A 25,137-nucleotide genomic window follows, 5' to 3' on the forward strand; every position below is an offset into this window, starting at 1 on the left:
AAAATGGCTGCTAGCATGTTTATGGGCACAAGAGAAGTTTTTTTACACGTTAAGTGTTTCATCAGTTCAGGTGGTCCGAGGGTTACATACGAGTTCCGTTCCTAGACTGTGATGTACTGTAAGTCGAGTTTTGGTGTAAATCCGATCTTAGACCTAAATTATAGCTAAAGACCCAGAGGAGCTGGCTCTGGCTCCCTCTGGTGGACAGAGGCATGAATCATTGCAGCGCCCGGCAGCCTTGTCCACTGAAATGCTTTGCTGGGACGAAATGCATGATGGGAAGCTGTTAAAATGATCTTTTTTTATTTTTAAAGTCGTATTGCTACTTGTCTTGTATATTTCTTAGCTACAGTTTGAGTGTTAAGTTGCTGTGTGATGATTTTAGCGTTCTTTGTAAGATGACACCGTGAATCAGACTGTTATATTGAGTAATGACCTCCTGACATTCCCAATGGGTTGACAAGCTCGTCGTGAGTTCACTCATAGCTCGTGATTGGCTCCTGCCGAAGACTGGCTGACTCGCGAGCGGCACGGTATTTAAATGACTAGCAGTAGTTCTGATGTCACGAGATTAGAACATAGCCATGAATTAACCGCGGCGTCTTATACACCGTAAATTACGGTAATTACAGTCCGTTGCTATTTTTAATAAACTAACAACAAATATAGCAGTGTAGGTCCAAGTGGTTATTTGTGTGTACCAGTGGTCCCCCTTGAGTTCAAATCCAAGCATGAGTGTCTCATCCCTTGCATGATAATGGCTTGCGTCATCAGACACATCATGTAAGACAACACTTCACTGCAGAAGGACTTTTTCTGCACTGCAACGCCCATGTACGGCAAAAGGCGTGACATAGTCCTTGTTCCCATCAACGACGAGGGCTCGGGGGCTAGGTAGTCGGGTCACGTACCTTAATGCGTGTTCTCTGGCTTGCACGTAAACATCCACACGCGCACAATCACACAAGTCGGTCTCATTCCCATTGCCCATGACACTCCTGTCACACCCGGGAAAGGTCAACACATTTACACTGTGACCTTTGAAAGCACTGAGCTCTTAGGAGCTGGCGAGAATCTTAATAGACTGGATTGTGTGTGTGTGTGTGTGTGTGTTTGCGCCAGAGAGCAGGTAATGGTTTGGTTTATTCCAATAGTTACACAGGATTAAAAACAGCAAACACTCAAAATGTGAGGCAGAGCGACACTGTTGCATTTGAATGCTTCCTGCCTTACCTTCTCGGCATGCTGGCAGATAAAACTCTCATTAGGCGGTTAATGACTGGCGTAAAGGATGGGACGTTAATGCAGCGTTAATGTCAGGATCCCTCGCCAGCTGCGGCGGCGCTTTCATGTCAGCCATCCCTGCAGCTGGGAAGCAGTCACGCACCTTTCCACAGGAAGTTCCTTTAAGTAGACCAATTGTGAGTCACGCAGCATTTGTTACGCTCGGTGCCTTTAATGGTCGTTAAACGATGTTCAGAAAGAGGAGGTGGGAGGCCACTAATTGGTGTTAGGCAGAGGCCACAACATTGACCACCAATGCTGGTAATGAGTAATAGACATATTGGTCAATCAATACTGGATCTACTGGATCTCAGTTTTGCACGTTTAGCTAATGTTGTATCCAGCGAGTGCTCAGACGTGCTAGTTTGTTTTTCTTTGCTCTGTAACGCATCAGATCTGTGTGTGGAGACAGCAGATCAGTATGCTTTTTGTTGGGCTTACATTCCAGGCCCACCAACAAGTATTTATGATGCTTTTCCGCTCTCCTGACCTATAAATTTCGTTACAATGTTGTGTTCTCGTGTTAAACTATGCCAGCGTGTCAGATAATGAGGTTTGCGCATTTGGAAGTGAGGCCTGAAAGCAGTTTTGGACAGCTCTGCACGAGTTTTTTTTAACACCGAGTTCCATTGACGACAGTGCAACCCAGAGTTCCTTATATGGGCATGCTCTGCTCTGTTCACGGTGTTAGCACACCGAGCAATGGCTCCCAGGAAATGTTTGTTGGGGTGCGCCTAAAGAGGCGAGCATCAGGTAAAATATGCTCACCTGTCAACGGCACTTCGCACGGGACTGTTTGGTGAACGTGAGCCAATACGAATCCGCCAAACTGTTGCCGAAGTCCGACGCCTTTCCAGCGTTACTTGGTCGTGTTGAAGAGTCAGAAGAGCAAGCAGTAAGTAACAATGTATCAGTGTCCTGACTGCGTTTATTTTGTGTAAATAATCGGACAAAAGGGGTTAGTTCGGCAGCTGTCCGGAAGTCCTCAGAAGCGCTTGGGAGTGTGACCGATCACAGTGGCGTGGGCTCGGCGGGAGGCGTACCCGGAGGAGGGCCGGGGGTGGATAAATTACACAGACCGTTTGTGCGGAAGGCAGGAAGCACTGCAGGAAGAGGTGCAGAGTCTGGAAGATCTATGAAGCTTTCTGTGCGGGTTATCGTGTGTAGCTGCTCTATAGGAGTCCAGAACTTAATACAAAGGCCCGAAAATGAGTATAATGGGTCCCCTTTAATAACAACCAGAAAAATCTATTACCGATATACGGCTCGCTCCTCTTTCCCTCCAAAACCTCCTGCTAGCTTGACGTTGTTGTTTTCCTCAACAATTAACAGCAATAAAAGTGACTGTTATGAGTATTAATCTCTTTATTAGATTAGATTTGGCTCCAGAACCTTCTGTCATTGGCAAGCTAAATGCTAAATGCAGGTTGAAGCCCCAAATATGCCTCACATGCCTCATATGAAATATATATGCCATAGGTATTCACCACTAGTGAATAATAATGATCCATAGTCACTCAGTACGTTTCTATGCACTAAATTAGCCAGATTACTGACACCTCAGTTACCACTTTATTCTCGAAATCTCAGATTTTTTTCAAGACCCCATCGTAACAGGCATTGCCTGAGACAGCTATGAAAAAGGGGAACTTATGTGAGCTTTGTCCATGGGCAACGGCAAAATTACGATTTTTTCCAAGGTGGCCTTAATACGCCGTCGTACATTTATAAAATACTAAAACAGACAGTTAAAAGGTTATGCTTTTAAAATTACTTACAAAAACTTGAACTTACTTTGAAACGACTTGTAACATTTTAAATAGACAAACAAAATAGTGCAAATATGGACATGGAAGCTCATCTGGCCACATCTGCGTAGAAGGATCATAGAAAAATAATGACGTAACGGCTTATTTTCAGAGGAAAGAAATAAAAATGTAAAAAATGAAATCGACCAAAAAGCTGCGAAGTGGCTCGGCCGTGAATGCTGAATCACGATTGTGGCAGGGATCCACGGTACATGCACATGCACAGGCGTTTCTGACAGCTAGTGAGCGGTCCCAGAGTGCGATCATCCTGTCCAAGGTCAAGGGGAGTTTGTTTTACTCATTCATCCATCACACAGGCACCAGACGTGTGTGTGTGTGTGTGTGTGTGTGTGTCTTTCTGTTTGGACGTGTGCTCGTGTGAGTCCACAGTCAAACACTGACGCCCTCAGGTGTTCTGGGGGTACCGATGCCTGCCTTTGACATAATGAGTTACATTTAAATTCACCACCTTGGGATGAGAGGAGTCGCTCTAAACTTGAGCTTATAGTTTGAAACATCCTCTCCCTGCTTTCAAGGGAGATGGTCTGCAGGGGAAAGCATGTGGAAAATTGCTGCTCCCTGCTATACATTATAATGAAAGCCACCACCCAAAAAAGTGCGTGTTATTTGTGCCACACAAGTGCTTTGCCAGGACTAGTTGCCAGGCAACCAACACAGACCCCAGGAAGGGACTGCTGACAGCCAAGAAATAATCTGACACATATCCTATTGTAATACCCTCAATTGTGTTTCTCACTTTGGATTTTGGTGTGGGTTAAAGAAAGTAGCCCCGAGACGTACATTAGCACACTTTGGGCATGGTGGTTGGAGAGCTTGGGCTGGCTACGTTCATAAGAGGGGCACTTGCCGTCTGTCACTTGGCAAAAAAGTAGTGATTGTCCAAAACTGTCACTACATGTGAGGTGTTTCTAGAATTCAGCATCTGAGAATGGCTTGAAAGCAGCGTTGTTGACCTGAGCTGTGCTCATCCCTGCAGAAATCACCACACCGGCAGACACGGCCACGCCTACACTTCCTGCGGGTGCCCAGACCACCACGTTCCCCGCGTCCACAGGTAGGACCAGGCAACTGGGTTTGAATCAAGAGGTGTGAAAACATGCTGCATGACCCACTGCTTGTTGCTCGCCTCTCTGCTCCGCAGTCGCCACCTCTCCGCCAGCGGACGGCGTGTGTGACTTTGAGCACGGTCTGTGTGGGTGGACGCACGACCCGAGCGCCCCCCTCCTCTGGTCCTTGCACAGCCACGGTGAGTGTCATCATCAATCAGCACCGATGCCTGCTCAGCTGTCAAGGAGCTGATGTTTTCCTCCGCGTTGTGAGCTTTTGATGGACAAAAAGCCTGCAAGGGGCATCGGTCTAGAAGACAGCGGGGTCGCAGCAGTCGCGAGCACGACGGGGTCCAGCAGCTCACAATGAGAGCCGACGGCCGCCGGCCCGTCCCGTGTTTCTGTTTACCGCAGGGCTTTTATATGTGCAACTGCAGGGAAAATCCTATTTGGCCAAAGAAGATTGCACAAGCAGCAACACATTAAAGTCGAGTTTATCACTCTCACTGGGTCTGGACGTGATCGGGTTTCATACAATTAAATGCAGTCTCACTCCTGGATCCCTTGCACAACGTGAACAAGATAATTCCCTCTCGCTTGGACACATATACAGTACATATGTGAGGCTGCAGCAGTTACCAGGGGTTAAGGCCCCCGCCCCCGCAAACGAGAACATTCCAAAGGAGAGCTGTGCTTTATTCCAAGTCAGCCTCTTCTACCTCGCGCAGAGTGATGCTGTGTACACTTCCAACCACTTAGACATGTATGGAGAAATGATTCCCTCTCTTTTCTACATATGAGATCAAAAGTGCCGCTTTTGGCTTGATATTAAACGCTCCAGAAGACGGGTCCTTCTGGGTTTAAGCAGTTTTTTCTTCTTCCTCTAAAGCATTGCTTTTTACTCGGGATGCTTGGACCAACCTTGTTTTAAAATTCATTCTCTCCATGAAAGATTCATCTTCCCTCCATCTGGGGAGAATTAAACATCTTTTCTCGTCAATCGTGTGATATCACCTGGATCGTGTTCACCCCATCTCAAAGCAATGGAGTGACGTTTTCCTCCAGCGCGACCCGGTGAGCGCCGCGCCTCTTTGACGGGGAACTTCAAAGCGGTGTCTTTCATGGCCGTCGCTTTCCAACGTTCTGTTCGGATTAGTCCGGTTGGGCTTTCATGCGCAGAAAAAATCATTTCCAGCCCAAAAACAGGCACCGCGGCCGCCTTTGATTTCCCGTAGGTGACAAAGGTCAGAAATTCGAGCCAGAGCGGGATCATTATTTCACTGCTGTCAAATCATCTTCGGGATCTTGTTCCTCTCATGGCCCGTAAACCTCTCCTCACCTAAAACTAGCAATGGTAAACATATTTGATGTGAGTGCATGGATGCCTACTTTGCTGCGAAATGGGCTGCCAAGGAATGCCCAAGCAGCTTTGAGTATGAGCCAGCAAGCACAACAGTGAGGTGGGGCGGATGTTTTACTGCAGGATGACGTCCTTAACAAACTGCTGTTAAGTTTTTTTTCCCCTCATGCGCACAATAAAAGCAAACACACACACACACTAACACACACACACACACACACACACGCTGCTGGGCGAGTCTGCGGGGTGGATGGTTGACAGAGGGGGAGCTGTCAGGGTCGAGGAAGATTTGTCCCCACAGATACTTCCTGGCTAGTCTGCAGAAAAAAAAGAAGAAAAAAAACGCGCACACAGTGGAAAGGTTATCGTTCCAGTTGCTCAAGAACCTGAGCTCATGGGTCTCGCGGAAAACATCCACTTTTGTTCTGGCGGTAATGCAAAGCAGATGTTACCTTTAGAGAGAAGAACGTGTTGTCGCTGGGAAAACACACACACACACACACACACACACACACACACGTGCGTGTACTGTGGAAATGGTTGAATTGTCCGAGTTCTTCTCAGAGGAGGGGTTACTTGCCGAGAACGCGTGCTATGCATTCTACATACGACAAACATGGAAGTTTGGTTTTCGTAGGATTCGGTTTTCAACTAAAATGAATCCACGTGTGGTGACAAACTGCGAGTGGTTCTTTTAGGGTTGGGACGCTATCGACTAGGGGTTCTCAAATTGTGTCAAACCAGGACCCACATTTTCACGACCCACGTTTATTTATTTTGGTTTTATTTTTTACATGTATTTCAATTAGGGACGCTCCGATCAGGGTTCTAGGCTGCCGATTCCGATACCGATCATCCAGGACGGAAATCGTAATTATACATTTTTCCATGTATTGATAATGAGTGCAATTGGCCAGGGGGGGCCGCATAAATGGGAAAAGTCAGGACAATTCCAAGGTCCCTTGACTGCCAGAGGGCCCCAAAAATAGGTAATTACTAGGGATGTCCGATATTGACTTTTTTGCCGATAACCGACATCCCGATATTGTCCAATTCTCAATTTCCGATTCCGATATCAACCGATACCGATATGTGTAACATCACATCTTTGTCTTGAGTAAAATTGTTCTAAACTAAGTTCCTTTGCCTTGATTTATGCTATTTTTGGAAAGACTTAAATTATTTTTAGTTCAAGGGGTATTGTTTAAAATACATGAATTTTGATGGATAACTTTCATGTTCTTATTTGATATTCTTGACGTGAGGCTCAGCTCTCGATGCGGCGTCTACGTATATGATTTGACAACAGCTCTTCCTGTTTCCCAGCGTGCTTTGCTTGTCGTGTCTTGTCTGTTGTTGTCCACCTATTACGTTGCTGTGTGTTTTCTTTTAACTCTTTCTTTGTGAAATGGCAACTAGGAACCTTGGGAGAATGAACAGAATAAGATTTTCATTGCATGGTATAACTGCTGTTTTATCATGCACATGACAATAAAACTCTCTTGAATCTTGAATCTTGAATGTCCCGATCCAACTTTTTTGGCTTCTGATCTGGTCCGATTTTTTTATAGTCTTGCCAATCTGATCCGGTACCGTGCCTTTTTTTTATTTTTTTTATTTTTAATAATAAGCAGCGCTTCCTGTGCGTGCTCCCCGCACCGTGACACAGCAGTCCGGGCACAGTGAGGGGGAACTTCCGCTGTAGCTATGGAGCCGAATATCCAATGTGAAACTGAAACTAACTTCACCACGGTACACCGCGGACACGTCTGCATGGTGGTCTTGCCTTTTGTTCGTCTTGCGGCAGCCAGCTTTGAGGCGCATTACCGCACCTACCATGTTGGAGCGTGGCCCAGAGTTACGAACATGACACGGCAACCGGATCGGCCCGATCTCGTGGCGGAAGCCGATATTAGCCGACCTTCAAAATACACATCCCTGAAGATCGGATCGGAACATCCCTCGCTCTCACCGTCCACTCTTTAAAGTTAAGTTTGTAATGGACTAAAATGAAACAGCGTCCCCTCCTCCCCCCAGTCATCATGGCGCCCCCCAACAGGTCTTTGATAAAGGTAAAAGCGACGTTAAATATTCATTTATCCGTTTCAGTATGTGTACTTCCCTTTGTTTCCTGCGTGTAAAACTAGAATAATCTTCCATAAAATGTGTTTTGTGTTCATCTTGGGTGTTTGGAGCGGATTCATTGGATTTTCATTGTTTCTTATGGGAAAAACGTATTCCGTTTTCGTACGTTCCGGTTTTTGTCTGACCTTTCGGAACAGATTAATGCAGAAAAACGATAACTGCTCCACATGTGTGCCTGCTGTCTTGGCGGTGATGTCCTAAAGAGTAGAATACCCACATGAGAACATCCATAGATGGATGCACAAGATGAATCACGTCTTTAGATGCAGATGTAATATACTGTATCTGCCCCCTGCCTATTCAACACACGTACGCTATACATCTTCACACTTTGATCCGTGAGAACAGTGTTTTCATCCACAGAATTACTCCCACAAGCCCACTTAGCAAAGTAGCCGAGTCCCTCGTACAGCAGGCTCACTAATCTCTCTTGCAATTTGCGAGCGAAAAACCCTTGAAGTGAGTGGAAAAATGTGGGGCATCACAATACGCCCGACTTTTCCGTAGTTGAAGTCATCATACTGCTCGGCGATGAAGAGCAATTGTCCCCGAGGGTCTTTGGATGGTTGCGCCGTGTGAGAATGGAGGTCTCACCGGACATATTCTTCCGTGTTTATTTAGTTGTCTATTGTTAGGAGGGTTCCTGTTCTTGTTCCTGTTTGCAACTAATGATTAGCGTCCCCTTTGTTGCGCTTGCCGGTGATCGTGTGAAAAGTATCGCTGGGCTTCTCTTTAAACGCGCCCGTTTTTGATTATGATGATAATTTCATATCACGGCAGTTTTGCGCCACACACCATGAACGCAGCCGCATGCACTGACTGTAGATGTGCCCACCTTTCATGGCCCCCTGGGGCCAAAATGAATAAAAATGAAAAGTCCGTTTCATTTGTGAGTCGCAACAAAAGCCACCCGTGCGAGCGCGGACTTAATTGAAACAGCTTTGTTACATTTTACGGCAGCCTTTCAACTTGATTCCCTGTAATTGACTTTGTTGGCCGTTCACCACGATGTACGCTGCTCATGAATTTTGCATATGGACTTAATATTACAATCATAAATAATGTGGATAATACGCCTCCTCTGCAGAGCTCAACAGTCATCTGTACATCGAGGCCAGCCCAAAGACGGAGCAGCAGCGAGCCCGCCTCCTCAGCCCCACGGTGGCGGCCGACACCGGACCCGTCTGCCTCCTCTTTTCCTACCAAATGTGGGGGGAGGCCCAGGGTCACCTGAGGGTCTTGCTGCGGGACGCCCACAATGAGGAGACCCTCCTGTGGACCCTGAAAGATGACCAGGGCCCAGTCTGGAAGGAGGGCCGCACCATTCTGCCTCGCTCGCCTAAAGAGTACCAGGTAGAGATGAACCTCAAAAAAAAAAAACCCTCACTAAATGGGATTTCAAATTACCCACACGGCCTCCTCGGGCTGCATGATTGTTTAGAGATGCATTTTTCAGAGCCATCACGCTGATGTTCTCATAAAATAGTAAGTTGCTTGCAAGCGAGGAGGAAGATGATTGCGAGTATGAGTTGTAGCTTTGAAATGGCAAACACTCTATTAAGTTTTCATCGTGCCCCCTCCCTCCTCCTGCTTAGGTTGTGATGGAGGGCTTCTTTGTGCATGGCACCAGAGGACACGTCTGGATCGACAGCATCCACATGAGCTCCAGTACGCCGCTGGAGGAGTGCACACGTAAGTGGCACAAAACCACAGCCGTCATATTTGTACCAGTCTTCTGTCACAACCGTCATCCTCTTCCTCCCCACTTACACCTCCTACCGGCATCAGTAAAGCACATCAAGTCATAAACACCCCCACCACGCTTCATTCCAAGACACCCACCCAGTACATAGATGAAAGCGACAAAGCCAGCGAAGGAGGGGCATTATAAACTCCTCCACACAAAAAAGAAAGAAGAATAGGAAAAGTAGGCCATAAACGCCCTGTGGGCCCCCGCGATGCTAATCTATGTTTCATTAGATTTCTATTCTTCCCTTTCTCTCCTCCCTCCATCTCTTGCGCGCACAAGCCGCTCGTATTTGTAAACAGAGCTTTTCCCGAGCTGTCAGAGGGAATTACTCGACAGGCTGTTTCCAAAGTAAATTTCGGTGCGGCTGGCGCGAGCCGAGAGCCGGCACAGCCTCCTTAATCTGGCCAGAGTCTGGCTTTTGAGAGGGTCTTAAGCAGATCAGAGACCGAGCTGGAGGTGCGGCGCTAGAAACCTGCAGTCATCGTTTCTGCCTGACATCCTCGGCGCTTTACGCCGGACCACAGCGGGGAGGGGGAGACGGCATCTTGTGTGTGTGTGTGTGGGTGTGTGTGTGTGTGTGTGTGTGTGTGTGTGTGTGTGTGTGCGTTGTACGTCTTGAGAGAGTCTAACAGCTCAGCAGTTATGAAGGCAAAGATGACAGTCGAGCTCAGCTCCCACAGCGTGCTGGGGTTCTGCTTATCACCCAACACGGTGGAATTTTTCACGGTACCTTCCTGCCAAACGGCGCCAGTTCCCATGAATCTCCTTCCCCCACCGCCCCCATCCCATGCGCATACGCACACGTGGCGCATCTTAGTGTTTGCATTCCGTGCAGTCAAAGTGAAGCTTCTGCCCAAACAACCCTCCGCAGTTGAACTGGTCTCGGGTAAACAACTTGAAATGCATGCAAACTCGTTGCTAATTCCCTGATTACTCAAATTGCTTTCTCACAACAGAGCCAAGTAAATGCCAGCGTACTGTCGGAGGAATTAAGTTAAATTTCCTCAGGAGGAGTTTGATAGCCCTGTGACATTTATGTGACATTTGGCTGACTTTTCTGTCGTATTTAAAGTTATCTAACGGTCCTCTCTCTCGCACCTCCTTGTTGCTCCGGACCCTCAACGCCTTCGCAGAACCCATCAACGCCTTCTCTCCAGATATGACAGGTGAGTGTACGATGTCACTTCCTCACTGGTCTTGCTGCTCCTGCTTGTTGGTATGCACCAGGCTGTGGGTTTTTTTTGCTTGGCGGCACCAGAACGTCTCAGCCACTAAATAAAGCTGGCCGACTTGAGCAGCATGTAGACATCACCCGACAAATACTAAACACACCGCTAATGAATGGCAGATTATGTTAGCTAGCTGGGAAACGGATTATCGAGGTAATTCATTGTGTCGCTGTGGAAACAGAGGACTGTTTGCAAAAGAGCAAATGTTGCGTGAAAGGAGTGAAATCCGGCACACCTCACGCAGTCAGACAGGAGGAAAGAGCTCCATCATATTCTCAGTTTCAGGCTCACTGACACGGCCTGAAGGCTTTTAAATAACTGTCTGCCTCACGAAAAATATTTAGAACATCCTGCGGGACTCTGTGAGATTGATGTTTGTGCTCCGGCATCTCATAATGTCCTCCAATAAGATAAGAGCTCGGCTGTTTCCCCGCAAATATGATGTGCGTGTGCTCACCCTCGCCATTCTACGCCTTCTATTTCCTTCACGTTGACACACGGCACGCACGGGTGTCCCTCCGCTCCCCAGCTCGCCTAATGAATGTGCACAGAAGCGGCATGCAACGTTTCCCGCCGTAATTAAAAATCAGCTCTGCTTCTCTCCTCCAAGTTCACCGTGATGCTCCGCAGGTCTTTTCATTTCTCAGAGTCAGATCTGGCTCACACTTGTGAACTTAATTTCTTCCGAACCATCCCTGGATTGTAGATGCCTGTGGTAGTAGAGGCTTCTTGGAAGGCGCTTAGCTAGTTCTTACCAAGAAGCGGAGACGGGAGTTGAATCTCGGGGCGGCGTTGTGGAGGAGAGGACCGGCCTGGAGGCTGATGCATGAGAAGAAAGGAGAAGCAACGTGGACTCTGCCGAGACGAGCCGGTTAAATAAGAAATCCAGACAAAACTTTGGCAGCACTTGTGTGATGTTTGTGTGAGTCTTGCATGGAGATGCTCAAGCAAGAAGAAGCTACTTAAAGGCATAGTTGGGATCTTTTGACATGACGTGTCATGACACCCCCACCAGCGTAGTGCATCGACGGGGACTTAACCCCCACTCCGTCCCGTGAGCGGAGTCGGTCTCAAAACAATACGCGTTCAAAAGAGTCGTACATCTGCATCACAAAAATGCCTCCTCGGAAAAAATCAGACCTCACAATCGCTCGCCGTTACTTTCTCTCCCATCTTAGCACTGCGCGCGGTCGCCTGTCCGTTCCGCGGCGGATTGTGTACACATTCCTCTCGCGTCGCAGCGGTCTTCATCCGCGCACGTACGCACTGTGGAACACTCACACAACAACGGCCAGGCGACAGCGCGCAGTGATACGACGGGAAAGAAAGTAACGGCGAGCGATTGTGAGGTCTGATTTTTTTTCCGAGGAGGCATTTTTGTGACGCAGATGTGTTGTACGACTCTTTCGAACGCGTATTGTTTTGAGAAGCCAGACTCCAAACAACTCAACGGAACTGTTGTTCGTCATCACCGAAATCCGACCGGAGCTCGGCTCACGGGACGAAGTGGGGGGTAAGTCACGCTTAATGCACTACGCTGCTGACGGGGGCTGTCACTGCAACTTCATGTCAAAAGAGTGTGTGTGTGTGCGTGTGCGTACGTGCGTGCTTTTCCAACTAATTATTTCAACTTTCCTTTCGCACCGAGTCACGTCATTGTGAGTCACAATTGGACCGTTTCCAAACCAGTCATTGATCTTGGTGTGAAAACGTGTCGTCCGACCCAGTGATGCATTTACTATGCACATGGATGCATTTGGATATTTTGTGGTTTCTTTCACTCAGCATGCTTGTGCATGCTCAAGTGCACGCCTCCTGTTTGTGTTTTGAACACTATTAGGGATAGAAAATGAAATGTAGCGCCACCCCTCTTTTCCTGCTGGCCAACTATTCTGTATCTCTCCACCAGGGGGAGGTATTCCCGTTCCTCCCTTTCCCATCCACTGGTATTACATTATGGCCGCCGGGGGCGCCCTCCTCCTCCTGGCTGTGGCCATCTTGGTCAGGGCTCTCTGTTGCTGCAGACGACACCTGGCCACCAAGAAGAGCCAGCAGTCAGTGGCCTATCACAGCTCTTCGCAATGCTTCCAGTACTCAAACTGGTCCTCCAGTATGGCCGCCCCTGGGGTGGAGCCAGTCTTGACAGTGAGGTTGGACAGCCGGGACCGACACCGTACCCTCTGCTGAAAAGAGTGACTGAGGATGCCTACATGTGATGTCAGTGGTATAAAGCCACTCAAAAAAAAACACACTCTACTGGATGTCGCTTTGGTTGCTTGTTCGCTCCTCGTTCCATTGAGGAGTTTGGTACTGACATGTCACACGATGACGCGAGGACTTAAGTTGGACTGGCTTATTTATGTCAATTTCTCGATAGGGCCCAGTGAGTGCTCCTGGAACCCCACCCCCCACACAGGCAGGCGGCCCCCGGGTTTAGCCAGGAAGAGCTGCCAAAGCGCCAGCTAAAACAAGTCCCCCCCGCCCGCCCCCGAGACACGAGGGTGGATGCTGGCGGCAGAAATGAACACTGCTTTTGTTTGGACCGTGGCCTGTTGCGCTGTCGGGCGGGACTTACCCTTTCCGAGCGAGCATGTGCACATATGAGAAATGAAGAAATGCAAATCAATCACACTTAAAGTCCGGCGTTACAAGTGGAGATAACCAGATTGGTTGATGGACGGACTCGTCCTCTCCTCATCACGTGTCAGCCAGTGATGGATGCAGACGTCTTGAGCGCTCACTTTTCATGCTCATATTGTCTGTCGTAATAAAGCATTTCGCCCCTCTCCCGTTTACGCTTCGCACCACCCACTCGTGTTGTTCAGCCCGCATCGTCAGTTGCTCAGGTGGAAGCCGCCGAACGCAGAGCCAAGTGGGTGTTTTCACCAGGAATGTGTGCCGGCTTGTAAATAGACGCAGCTGTCTACCTTCAACCCTTCTTTCGTGATGCTTGCACCTACGAATCCAGCAGTCCCGTGAAACCAGCTGCTCGCAAGCCTCAGGGCCAACGTAATGTCGTACGGTGGGACCTCGGTTTTCGTTATTAATCTTTTCCAAAGGGTCCGTCTAAAACCGAATCGTACAAAAACTTAAACAATTTTTCCCATAGGAAACAAAGTCCAGACACCCAAAACACTTTTAATATCGTGCAATTATAGTTTTACATGCAGGAAACGAGGCAAAATGCATATACGGTCGTCCCTCACCACATCGTGGTTCGAAAATCGCTCCCTCACTCTATCACGGTTTTTCAAAAATGAATGAATTCATGAATGATGTCCGTTTTGCCGGTTGTTAGTCAAAAGTACATTGAAAGACAGGTTATACGTGGTGTTGTGGTCATTAGGTGTCAGTAATGTTACCGTGATCAGACGTTACATGATATCACATCACCTTCACGCTGCACCGAGTCAGCCGTGGCATGTCCGACATGATGGAGTGAAAAAAGAGCTCTTCTCTCATTCCGTGTGGAAGTGGTATGTTTTTGGCTTCCTACTTTGCCCTCCTTCTCCACTCCGTGTGAAACACTTTCTTAAGTTTAGAATAAGTAAATTGGAGAGGTTAACTAACTAGTTAGCTCGGTAGCATGCTATGCTACCTTTTGCGTTCTTTAGCAATCAGCAGGGAACATAGGTAAGTTTCAGGAAAATATCAGATCCCGACTAGAAAAGGGAGAAAGCAGCTGTGTGACAAGATGCATTTCAAGCATACGGTAACTTTCACTTTGACGACACAAATATTTTTTGCTTGTGACAGCTCAAACATCTAAACAACTATGCTAACATTAACAACAAAAAAGGGGTTGTTTTACACTCAACTAACAATTTATTTACATATATAACAACATGAAGTATTTACAATTTTCACATTTGGAACTGAACTATGTGTGTGCACGCGTATAAAACTTGCCACCATAATCTTCTGCGCGCTGCACTCTTCCACGCGCTCTCACTTCCTCCTTCCTGTCATGTGTGTGATTTTTCCGTCCAAATGCACTTCTGCCACCTTGTGGACGTCTGTGTGGCTTAAGATTGCTCTGAAGTGAAATCCATTAGTGGGGAGTTGTGTCATCACCTCTTTTTGCCTCTCGCATAAAAGACGTAGAAATGTTGTTGGGATCTGGCGTTCGGGTTTCTAAAAATGTATAACCACGTCTTTGACATTGAATGAGTTAATATTGAATCCTACTTTGCGGAAATTCATTTATCACGGTCGGGTCTGGAACCAGTTAACCGCAATAGACGAGGGATGACTGTATTTGATGAATAAAAGGGATTAATGAAAATCGCTCGTACTTTGAATGAAGACTCTTTCTGGCAACAACTGGTGAGGGACACCTTCAGACTTTGCTACGAGTTACATCTTGAATTCAATACAGTTTCTCACCTTCTTTATCAAAGTGCTGGCACTTGCAACTTTCTTTGGCCCCATGGTGGGTTATTTTGAATACGCAATTTAAAAAAAAAAAAAAAGCAGGGATGGTGTTAGTTAGCAAAGAAAGACAGCTGGGCGACAGTGACTTCCCGGTTGGACAGTTGGACTCAGGCGGCGTTATTCACCTCAACAAGACGAGTCACCAGCGTGTGGGATTTTTTGTTTGGGCACTCGAGTCCGTGGACTGACACGCGGGCAAACGGACTAGTTTGTGTAACATTCTCATGTGAGTACGCCGAATATTATCTCGAGATTTGGTGTTGGGTGTGTGCTACGACAAGACTGAGGCAAAATTTCGGTCAAAAACTGAATAATGGAAAACCAAGGTTCCACTGTATATGTGCAGCTTCTAATAACACTTAAGGTGGGCAGGTTGTGAAAGAAGAATGTTACATGAGTTATTACATCAATCAGAGCAATTGGACTGGTAAATGCAGGTGAAGCTGAGACTACAGAACCGCGAATACCCACGGTTAGAAACTAGCAAAAGAATCCCAAGTACACACTTGCTTCTCAGCATCCGCACAACCACTGAGGCAACAAAACAAGGCAAGGTTTCTTTTGTCTCTAAAAATCTGGCATCGTCACCCTCTCGCATGCCACTCCGCAGGATGCACGCTGCCGCGTTTGGTGGCCGCGCTTTGTTCTCCTTCCCGAGTGGTTTGGACTGATATTGTGCTTTTAAATCAACACGAGGAGGAAGGCCTGGACACCTGGGTTGACACTGTTCTGCTGCAAGCCTGCGATACTTTTTAATTAGTTAATGGACAGATAACATTTATTAAGGCTGCGGTAAGCACTTTTCCCTCCCATCTAATGCACCTCCACCTTCCTGTAGCTTGCCAAGATGAGTTGCCCTGGAAACTGTGCTAAAAACGCCATTGGCCACAGCAGCCCTTCGGATTGAGACGTGTGCCTTGCCAAGCAGTTACTCTCATTGCTGTACGCCTGCCAACCACAGAGAGGGCACAACACACACGCTTTCACAAAAAGTCTTCACTTACCTAATACACAGCTCTTCAATGTAATAGTTTGGATTATTTTTAAAGGGGGCTTTATTATCTGATGACACCTTTGCATCTTTAATCACTCAGAATGAAGTCTTATAAGGTCACTATGCTACATGATGACTGTGTTTGACAGCAATGTACCATAATGATATTTCTCTAATGAATAAAGTCATATTTTTTTACAATTCTATGTGCACGCTCGTGTTTGCGCTTGTTTTTGTGCCGTGCAACAGTATTTACACTATATGTACAAACGTATGGGGTCACCATGACGTTGCAATATGCAGTTTGTCCGCCCTTGCAGCCATGATAGCTTCCACTCAGCTGGACAGACTTTCAGTAGGAGATTGGAGTGTGTCTGTGGCAACTTTTATCCATTAATCCAGAAGAACATTGGTGAGGTCATAAAAGGGCCATCCTCAAGCATAGAATAGTCCGAAATGTAAGATGACACGACACGTAGCATGAAGATTTAGGAGCAACTAGGTGGTGAAGTCCTACCGGTGAGTGATCAATAGTTGATGGAGGGGTGTAAGCGTGTGCCGTGCGTAGGGCACCACGAGCCACGGGGATCCCATTTTGCACAACGGATGTGCATCACCGCCAAGAGGCATAGAGCACCGAGTCACCCCGAGGCAGGAGAGGTTTATGGTTGTGTAATGGTACAGCTGCTGCCTTTTAGGGCACAGGGTGAGGGTTCGATCCCAGCCCCGTTTTTTTTTTAGGTTTTAGGTTTTTTTATTCTGTAAAATTGTTAGTTTTGCACTAAAAAGAATTTGTTTCCCAGGCCGCTCCGTGGCCTCGTGGTTAACATGCTGGCCACACAGTTAGGAGACCTGGGTTTGAAACTCTGTGGAGTTTGCATGTGCGTGAGTTCTCTCCAGTTTCCTTCCACATTCCAAACATGCATGTTAGGTTAATTGCCGACTCTGAATTGTCCAAAAACTACCAACGACGGCGGAGCCTTCGTCCCGACAGTCAGCGCTTACTGGTCGGCAAATATAAACAAAACAGTGCAAAATGATGCGCGCTCACAGACATTGCAAAAACATACAAACAGGCAACTTCTGTGTCAAGCTAATGTCTCACACAGGTACAGCGTACACCACGTAGTTTGGGTCGATCGCGTAAACGCCACTATGTAGATGTCATATGACATCTGTCAGCTGACGTTAAGCTCCCCCCCGATTCGCGCTTGCTCCCCCGTGGTGTTTCAAGGTGCACACGGAGACGCAACTTTCATTTTGATTATTCTGAAAAGGGATAAACTAACTCAGCTAACATAACTTATATCTATAACAAAAGTTATCTGTTCACTTGTGGCGCCTAGTTATGTAGAAAAAAAGTGTATTGTTGAAGGCTTTGCTTCGTGTCATGAAGTCCACTACAGAAATCAGTGGTTTCTACACGCCCGCTTCTTAAACTATTATTTCATGAGGAATGGAGAATGTGCCCATTGCTGAAACCTTTTTAATATGTCGCCTTGACTTCAGCTGCATTCTCTTTTGCATAATCATTTTCAGTTCTTCTATATGGGTAATGTTTGACAGCAAATGCTAACCGGATGTAATATATGAACTGTGTCTCCTAATGAACGTCACGTGGCTATTTTGACTGACATATTACCAGTGCTCAGGTGATGTACACAACCATTGAGGAATTATGTCTAATTATATTTATTGCCACATTGAATATACTGTAATTATGATATCAACTACTTTGATTACCTGTAAACTTGTGAATGTGAAATAGTAATCATTAATATTTACGATAGTATTTCAAAGTTTGCCAGTTAGATTTTGTATATGCTATATGTTTTGTAGAAATTGTAACTTGCATCCGGAAAAAGTGTGTACACCCCTGAAAAACACGTATAACGAACATAAATACATGCTCATATTTTTTTCATAAATATAGTAAATATATATATTCTATATTTAGGAGGTAGATTGCAGGCTGAAAAAGTGTGAGCACCCCTGCCACACACTATACTTGAGTACCATCTGGTGGTTCAGTTGTGAATTACACCTCTCATGACAACAATTAATGAAAAAAAGGTCTAAAATAAATGTTGCCGATAATATTGATTATCGACGATAATTTGTAGCACAATTATCGACCAGCAAAATTTGGTATCGTGACAGGCCTACCCATGTATTTGCATCAGCTTCAAGTCAAATAGGATAAAAGAAGCTTTTAATGGGTCAGTTCAGTCCTAGAGATGTGACCACAGCTGCTCAGTGGCCCAGAATTCCAGGCTGTGCCCGACTCAGGGGTGGGGGGGGGCCCCACATCAAATTCTGCTTAAGGCCCCAATTTGGCCTGTGGGTGTAAGTCAGTACTTTGTCCATATAGTATGTGTTTTCTGGATCAGTGTAAATGCTACATTTCCTGTGCTTCTCTCAAACAGTCAAGACGCCTAATCAGTTTGGAGATGGACGACTTGTCAGTGGCAGAGAGCCCCTCGGCGGAGGTAAACAAACAAAAAAAAAAGACCACTTTTGTTTCGCAGTAGTTTCAAGAGAACATTGACTCATTCACACACTCATCTTGTCACAGGTTTACAGTTTCCGGAGTGGAACACAGCATCACCATCATTAGAACCTCCAGTGACGCTGGTATCAGACAAGGACAACTCATGGTTATATGCCTTGGACCCCATTCTGGTCACCATCATCGTCATGAGTTCCCTGGGTGTCCTGCTGGGGGCGGTGTGCGCCGGCCTCCTCCTCTACTGCACCTGCTCCTACGGCGGCCTGTCCTCGCGCTCGTCCACCACGCTGGAGAACTACAACTTTGAACTGTACGACGGCCTCAAGCACAAAGTCAAACTGAATCAGCAGCGGTGCTGCACTGAGGCGTGAAGCCGGGGATGGGGGGGGAGGGGGGGGGGGGGCGGAGGAAATGACGGCGCCCGTTTTGTGAAAACCTCTCACTTATCTTCTTCATTTCTGCCCTGGTTCATCTTTGTGTCAGCTGACTTCCTCAAGGACACTGATGGACACCGATGCATAGGTTGGCTCAAGTGAGCTGCTCGCCCTTTCCTGCTTGGGGGGGGGGGGCGGCATAGTCAAACATGTGGCGAAAGCACTAACGTGAGAAAAAGCGAGGTCAGCGCGATGGACCGTTCCACAGCAAGGCCTCGGACATATAAATATCGACACATATCAACTTGAAATCCCTGCCCCACCGTAGGAGAACTGGTTCCGAGTGGGTCATAGATTTGTGTTGGAAAGGTGGTAGGTTAGGAACACGCTTAGCACGCAGCTTTTTTTGACCACAAGTGTTGGCCTAGAACTTAGCGCCTCTGTCTGACCCGTTTTTGTCCCATTGCGGACTCGGCTCCTTATCGGGCTCGCCCTTCCTCTTCGTTGGTGTCTGTGGTATTTTTAGTCACTGACGTCCCTCAACTTTGTCTTTCTGCACTCTCTTTCTTTTTTATGTTTCTCTTCTGGCCGGTGGCCAGCGTGTGATTGCAAATAAGTAGAGAATGTGGATGTGTGAGGGTGGGTGGGGGGTGGGGGGTATTTTAACACATTCTTTTAATAACAGGGAGAGTTATAGTCGTTGTTCTTTGGAGAGAAGGTCATGTTTACATTGTACTTAATGTAGAAAGGTCAAGGAGCTTTGGCGGGTGCAACCTATGGATTGCTGCTGAGGGCAGGGACCGGCGACTGCGGGGGGAAGAAAAACAAAGACAACCAGAGAGAGGCTGTGAGCGACGGAACACCGAGCCAGTACTCGGCACGCCGCCTCTCCCAGGAGTGATGTTCTCTCCCCGTGCCAAAGACGAGACACCAGAAAGGTCTCGTCTCAACGGAACGACTGCATGCCACTACTGGACACACATCAAGCCTTAAACTGAAAATGTTGAAGGAGCGCTGAGGAGACACCCAGATGAGAGAGCATCTCACTTTGGAGCAGAGAAGCCATGATTAGAAGGACCTATCCTGCACTCATAAACATTCATTGCACCAACCTCAACCACATTACGGCCTACTTTTACTACTGGTTTTTTCAGCTCTCACTTTTTGCAGCAGACTTTTGGGTCCTGTCCACACGAGAACATTCCTGAGATTTTGTTTATTTTTTTGTTTTTGGCGGGTTGAAAAAAAGTCGCGTCCATACCGTGCAGGATTAGTAAACAGTTGCGTCCAGACGGGTACGAATCACTAAGTGATAACGATGTAATACACAAGCGCGCCTACGTGAGGCGCTGTGAAGAAAAAACGCGGGCGGAACCACGTGACACACCAAACCACACATTGAACAAACCTCCCAATGATAACAGTATTTTTCCCAAAATAAAAACTTCAAATGCACTGTTCCACATTATTATGCACCACAGAGCTTCAAAGCATTGCACTGGTTGTTAAGAACAGAAGGTTTGTTGAATTTGCAGCATAAGGAGCTCATATTTACTGAAAGCAAAGCTATTTCAATCACTAACATCTGAACAGGCCAAGTCACATGTTAACATAAGATGCCTTCTTTCATATAACCTTCACAATTCTTACATTGAACTTGGGAGTTTTTGGAGCGTTTCTGCTTGAATTTCTTTGCAAGATGTCAGAATAGCCTCCCATGGCTGCTCTTTTGTTGCGATCTGATTTTTTGTTTAACGATGCTCCATAGCTTCTCAATTGGGTTGAGGTCAGGGGGGAAAAAAGGGGTCCAAACCATGAGTTTCTCTTCTTTTATGCCCATAAAAGCCAATGACTGAGAGGTAGGTATTCTTTACATCATGAGGTGGTGCTTTGTCATGCATGAAGGTCGTTTTGCTACAGAAGGTACGGCTCTTCATGTTGTACCATGGAAGAAAGTGGTCAGTCAGAAACGCTACATACTTTGCTGAGGTCATTTTCACACCTTCAATGACCTTAAAGGGCCTACCAGCTCTCTCCCAATGATTCCGATCCAAAACATGACTCAGCCACCTCCTTGCTGACATCCGGACCACCCGAGGTTGCACGGCCCTCGTCAGTAAACAGGATTGTTTGGAAATTCATCTTCATGTATTTGTTGGCCCACTGCAAGCGTTTCTGCTTGTGAGTATTGGTTAGGGGCGGCCTAATAGTAGGTTCATGCAGAACTGCTAGCCTCCACCAGCAGCTTCAATCACCTGTTTGCTGCTTTGTAATGGCTTTTTAGCAGGTGCTCTCTTGATTCCATACATTTGTATGGCAGAAACCTTTCTCATGATGCTTCATCAGCACAATCCCGGCAGTCAACTGAATCAGCCACAGATTTCTTCACCGTGTGAAAGTTTTTTTAAATTCTTGAATGTTTTCATGTCTTGTCCAAGGCATTCTGAAATTTGACGCTTTTTTGTCAGCGGAGAGATCCTTTTTCTTCCCCATGTTGCTCGAAATCTGTGGCATGCTTAATAATGTGGAACATCATTTTGAAGTGGTTTTCTTGTACTTGGGCTCACCTGGCCAACTAACTATGACAGTTGTCCAAGACTGATATCAGTAACCCAAAGAGCCCCAAGACACGATGCCGTCCATCAGTTTCATTGAAAAAGAAAACATTTTATGTTTATGACACTAAATGTGCATAATACTTTGGAACACAGTGTGCATGCGCAAAAAGTCCATCGTCTTCCGCTTTTCAAGACTCAGGAGAAGTGGAATTACTTGTGCGAGTCATTTTGGAGTATGAAACAACAAAATGTGAGGAGAATGTCTTCTGGGGTGAGACAATATTCAGATCTTATGTTGGTGTGTCGTCAAAGCTCACTTCTGGTCATGTGATGGCGATGAGTCGCTGACGTCATCGTTTTCGTATTGCCTGTATTGCTTGTGTTCTCACATTTCCCCCACTCTGGAAGCCATTTTCAAAAAAAAGAAAACATTTCAGGTCACACACAGCGCTGTCCCCGTGTGGATGAGAGATTCAAACGATAAAATACTTTCCCGTTTTGACCTGAAAACGTTTCCGTGTGGACGGGGCTTCAGAAGCCGTGAGAGGGAGAGAAATGATTGAATTATTTTTTATGCTAAATTCTAAAACCGCACCGTCATGATTGGCTTGTACATACAGTATATCCACATTTGTACAGAACAATGGCCACACCACGCACACCGTACACCGAGAGACACTCTACGCTTGAAACCAAGGCTGCTACTGAGATCCCTGAGGTTTCAATTTGATTAAGTCCGCAACTTACCCACACACACTCAACATTTCGTCCCATTCAAGCACACACACACACACACACACACACACACACCCCTCTCTGAGGCCCGCATTTCTGGACCCCACTGACTCTCTTCAAAGTGCCTTGGAGCCTCGGTGATCCAGCTTGCCTTTGGAGCCAGTTACAGGCAGTCATGTGACACTGAGAGTGACCGTAATAGCGCCCCCTTCGGCCTGAGAGGACCAAACACATGAAAGAACAAGACTCCCTCTTGCACTGCTCGGACTGCTGCTGTTGTTGTTGTTGTTGTTTTAAAGGGGTCTTTGTACAGAAATGCTCTTTTTATGATTGTTATAATTATTGTTATGATTATTTAATAAAGGATTTATACCAAAATGTAAGGTGAACATATTTTGATTACCAAAACCACGACTCTCGACCCAGAAACAAGATAATTAGGGCCGTAGGATTTGCGCGTTAACGGAATTGGCCAATAAAAACGGAAAATCTACTGTTAAACGTTTGGGAAAGTGACATAATGTGAATGAAATGCTGTCTCTGTGGGGAGAAGGAACTTTTGTGTGGGGACGCATTTCCCTGGCGGACCGCTCCATCGTGGCGGAATGTCATCGCGAACACTAGCCCGCCGAAACGGCGGCTTGAAACACCGGCAAAAGTTGAAACTCACCTCTTATGGAGCGTGAATGGAACCCGTCTTTGTGCGTCCAAATTACTGGCTTTTGCAACCACGCCGCACCTCGGACATTTTCAAACTACGCAGAAAAACATGGCGGATGAGCAAGAGGTTCGTAAACACAGACATCTTTATGATTCGACTCATCAAGATCAACGGATTGTCAATAATTCTTGGAGAGACATTGCTGATTCCTTTAAGCTCACGCTTGTCGCCGTGTTGTAATCAACAACGCTTTGTGCTTCTGCTATAGTGTATTGTTGTGCGCATGTCGTAGACGCCCTACACTGCCCCCTATCGTCTGGGAAAATACGGGGGATGTGACGCACTGACTATAAATGCGGCAAAAGTTGTCTCTGCCTGATTCCGCGCGGCACGTACCGTACATGCGTCAAGCATAACCCAAGCTTGAGTCTCTGTTCACAACAACTTCATGTCAGAAAAGCCAAACTCCCCCTTTAAACTCAGCAAGCCTCAGAGGATTGGTCACCCACACGGTGCTGTGGCGTGCCCTAATGCCGGCCACTTAAATGGTCCAATGAAAAACAAGACGGTCACCCTGTCGAAATACGGAACCAATATTTTCACATCGCTCGCTTCGCTGCTGACTTCTAAAACTTTAAAAACAACTACAAAAACGTTTGTTGTCCCTCCATCACATACGTGGATATTATTTTGTGTAGACTGCCGGCCACACTTGGCTTCTAATCTCCCCATGAAGTCCTATTAGTCTGGACCTCTGGTGGCCCTCATTTAGGAGCTCCTACATCAAAGCTTTGAAGTGCCTGGCGTCTCTGCACTCCACCCAGCCCCCCAGCGACAAACACACATACAGTATATATGGTACCATGCAATTACTCTGCTTTTCTTTTCTCCAGTGTGCAAAGTCTCCCACACACGGTTCCATTTATCCACACAGGCTTTGCTCACCTAAAAGCAAAGCTTGTTAGCAAACACAGCACAGACTGTCAGATCCTCCGTGTGATTTTCTTTTGTGGACGCCTGCAAGGCAGCAGATTCTGTGCAGCGAGCTCATGGGAGGAGATTTGCAGTCATGAAGAATGATTAATGAGCGTGCCGAAATTAGAAATGTAATTTTTTCCGCTTATTTGCAGACTTGAAATGTGTTTTTTTGTGTAAAACAGGCAGGTGTCATAGTTTATGATCATGTAAGCGTCCGTATGAAACAGGGGTTTGACTTTCAGAGCGGTGCGAAAGCAGAAGGTGCACGTCTCGACGCTGCGCGGCGGCGGTGGCGGTTTCGTGGGCTCCAGTCCGTGACGCAGCAGGCCAATTACCGCTTCTGAATAAAACACAGACACTCGCCGGTCCACTGGAGGAGTACGACGCCATCTGCTCATGAGTTTGATTGATCCCGGCAGAACAGTCACGACCACATCACACTAATAAACGCCGACAGGAAATTACCAGAGGGGCCAGATTGTCATTGTTCCGTACCACCTCTTTGTTTCCACAAGCAAATGTAACTTTATGTTCCCACGAGCGTGTGCGTAAACCAAATTGCAGATTTTCTTGTTTTATATCAGGCTGTAATAGCGAACTGCAGGGGTCTTTTTCCTTCGTTGTCAGATCAGAGCGGGGGGGGGGGTTCTGCTTCTGAAGCCTTCAAAGAAAAAACCATGGCGCCCTGTAAGTTGATAGGCCAGATTGCAGAAGGAGCCTTCTTGAGGGTCGCGCTACAGGAAGCAACTGGAACACACAGCTAATTATTTTGGGGGGATTAAATAATCAAGATGGAGGAGAGGTCATTACAGTTGGAAGGAAACTTTACACGGATACAACCTAAGCACACAATCTCCATCTTGATACGATGGACTTTAACTGTATTTAACCCCGGCAAATTGCAGAGATAGTCATGCAGAATATTAATGGAACAGAACGGCACTTTGCTGGAGGAATTTCAGAGAGCATAGCTTCTCAGTTTTCTCCTTCATGCGCCCTCAAACGCCGTCTGAAGTCAGAAGAACAGAACCACCTGGAGACGAAACCTTTCAACAGCATCCAACGCGCTGTCACACGCTGCAGCAGCGACGCAGAGATTGACTCTTATGTGGAGAAATATGTTTTGTGCACGCGCACGCACGCACGCACGCATATCAGAGCACGCCCACGTCTCAGTGGTCTTCCTGGGAAGGGGGCCCAGATAATCTTGTTGGGCCTGCCAGCGGTTCAAAGCACCTATGTGGGTCAGAG

At 46.8% G+C, this 25,137-nt stretch overlaps 1 protein-coding gene across 2 annotated transcripts in view; it reads left to right on the forward strand.

Moving 5' to 3' along the window:
• The window catches only part of nrp2a (neuropilin 2a), a 73,078-nt gene extending 50,000 nt beyond the window's left edge, over positions 1–23,078 (forward strand). The window contains exons 12-18 of one of the 2 annotated variants that reach the window (XM_054770249.1): positions 4,090–4,167; positions 4,255–4,359; positions 8,752–9,017; positions 9,260–9,356; positions 10,548–10,580; positions 18,498–18,560; positions 18,647–23,078. In XM_054770249.1, coding sequence (XP_054626224.1) covers positions 4,090–4,167; positions 4,255–4,359; positions 8,752–9,017; positions 9,260–9,356; positions 10,548–10,580; positions 18,498–18,560; positions 18,647–18,951 — 947 coding nt within the window. In that variant the 3' untranslated portion in view covers positions 18,952–23,078. The other variant, XM_054770258.1, reaches the window with a different exon arrangement.
• The last annotated feature ends 2,059 nt before the right edge of the window (positions 23,079–25,137 follow it).

This window comes from Dunckerocampus dactyliophorus, chromosome 1 (genome assembly GCF_027744805.1).
Source record: "Dunckerocampus dactyliophorus isolate RoL2022-P2 chromosome 1, RoL_Ddac_1.1, whole genome shotgun sequence".
Classification (NCBI taxonomy): Eukaryota; Metazoa; Chordata; class Actinopteri; order Syngnathiformes; family Syngnathidae; genus Dunckerocampus; species Dunckerocampus dactyliophorus.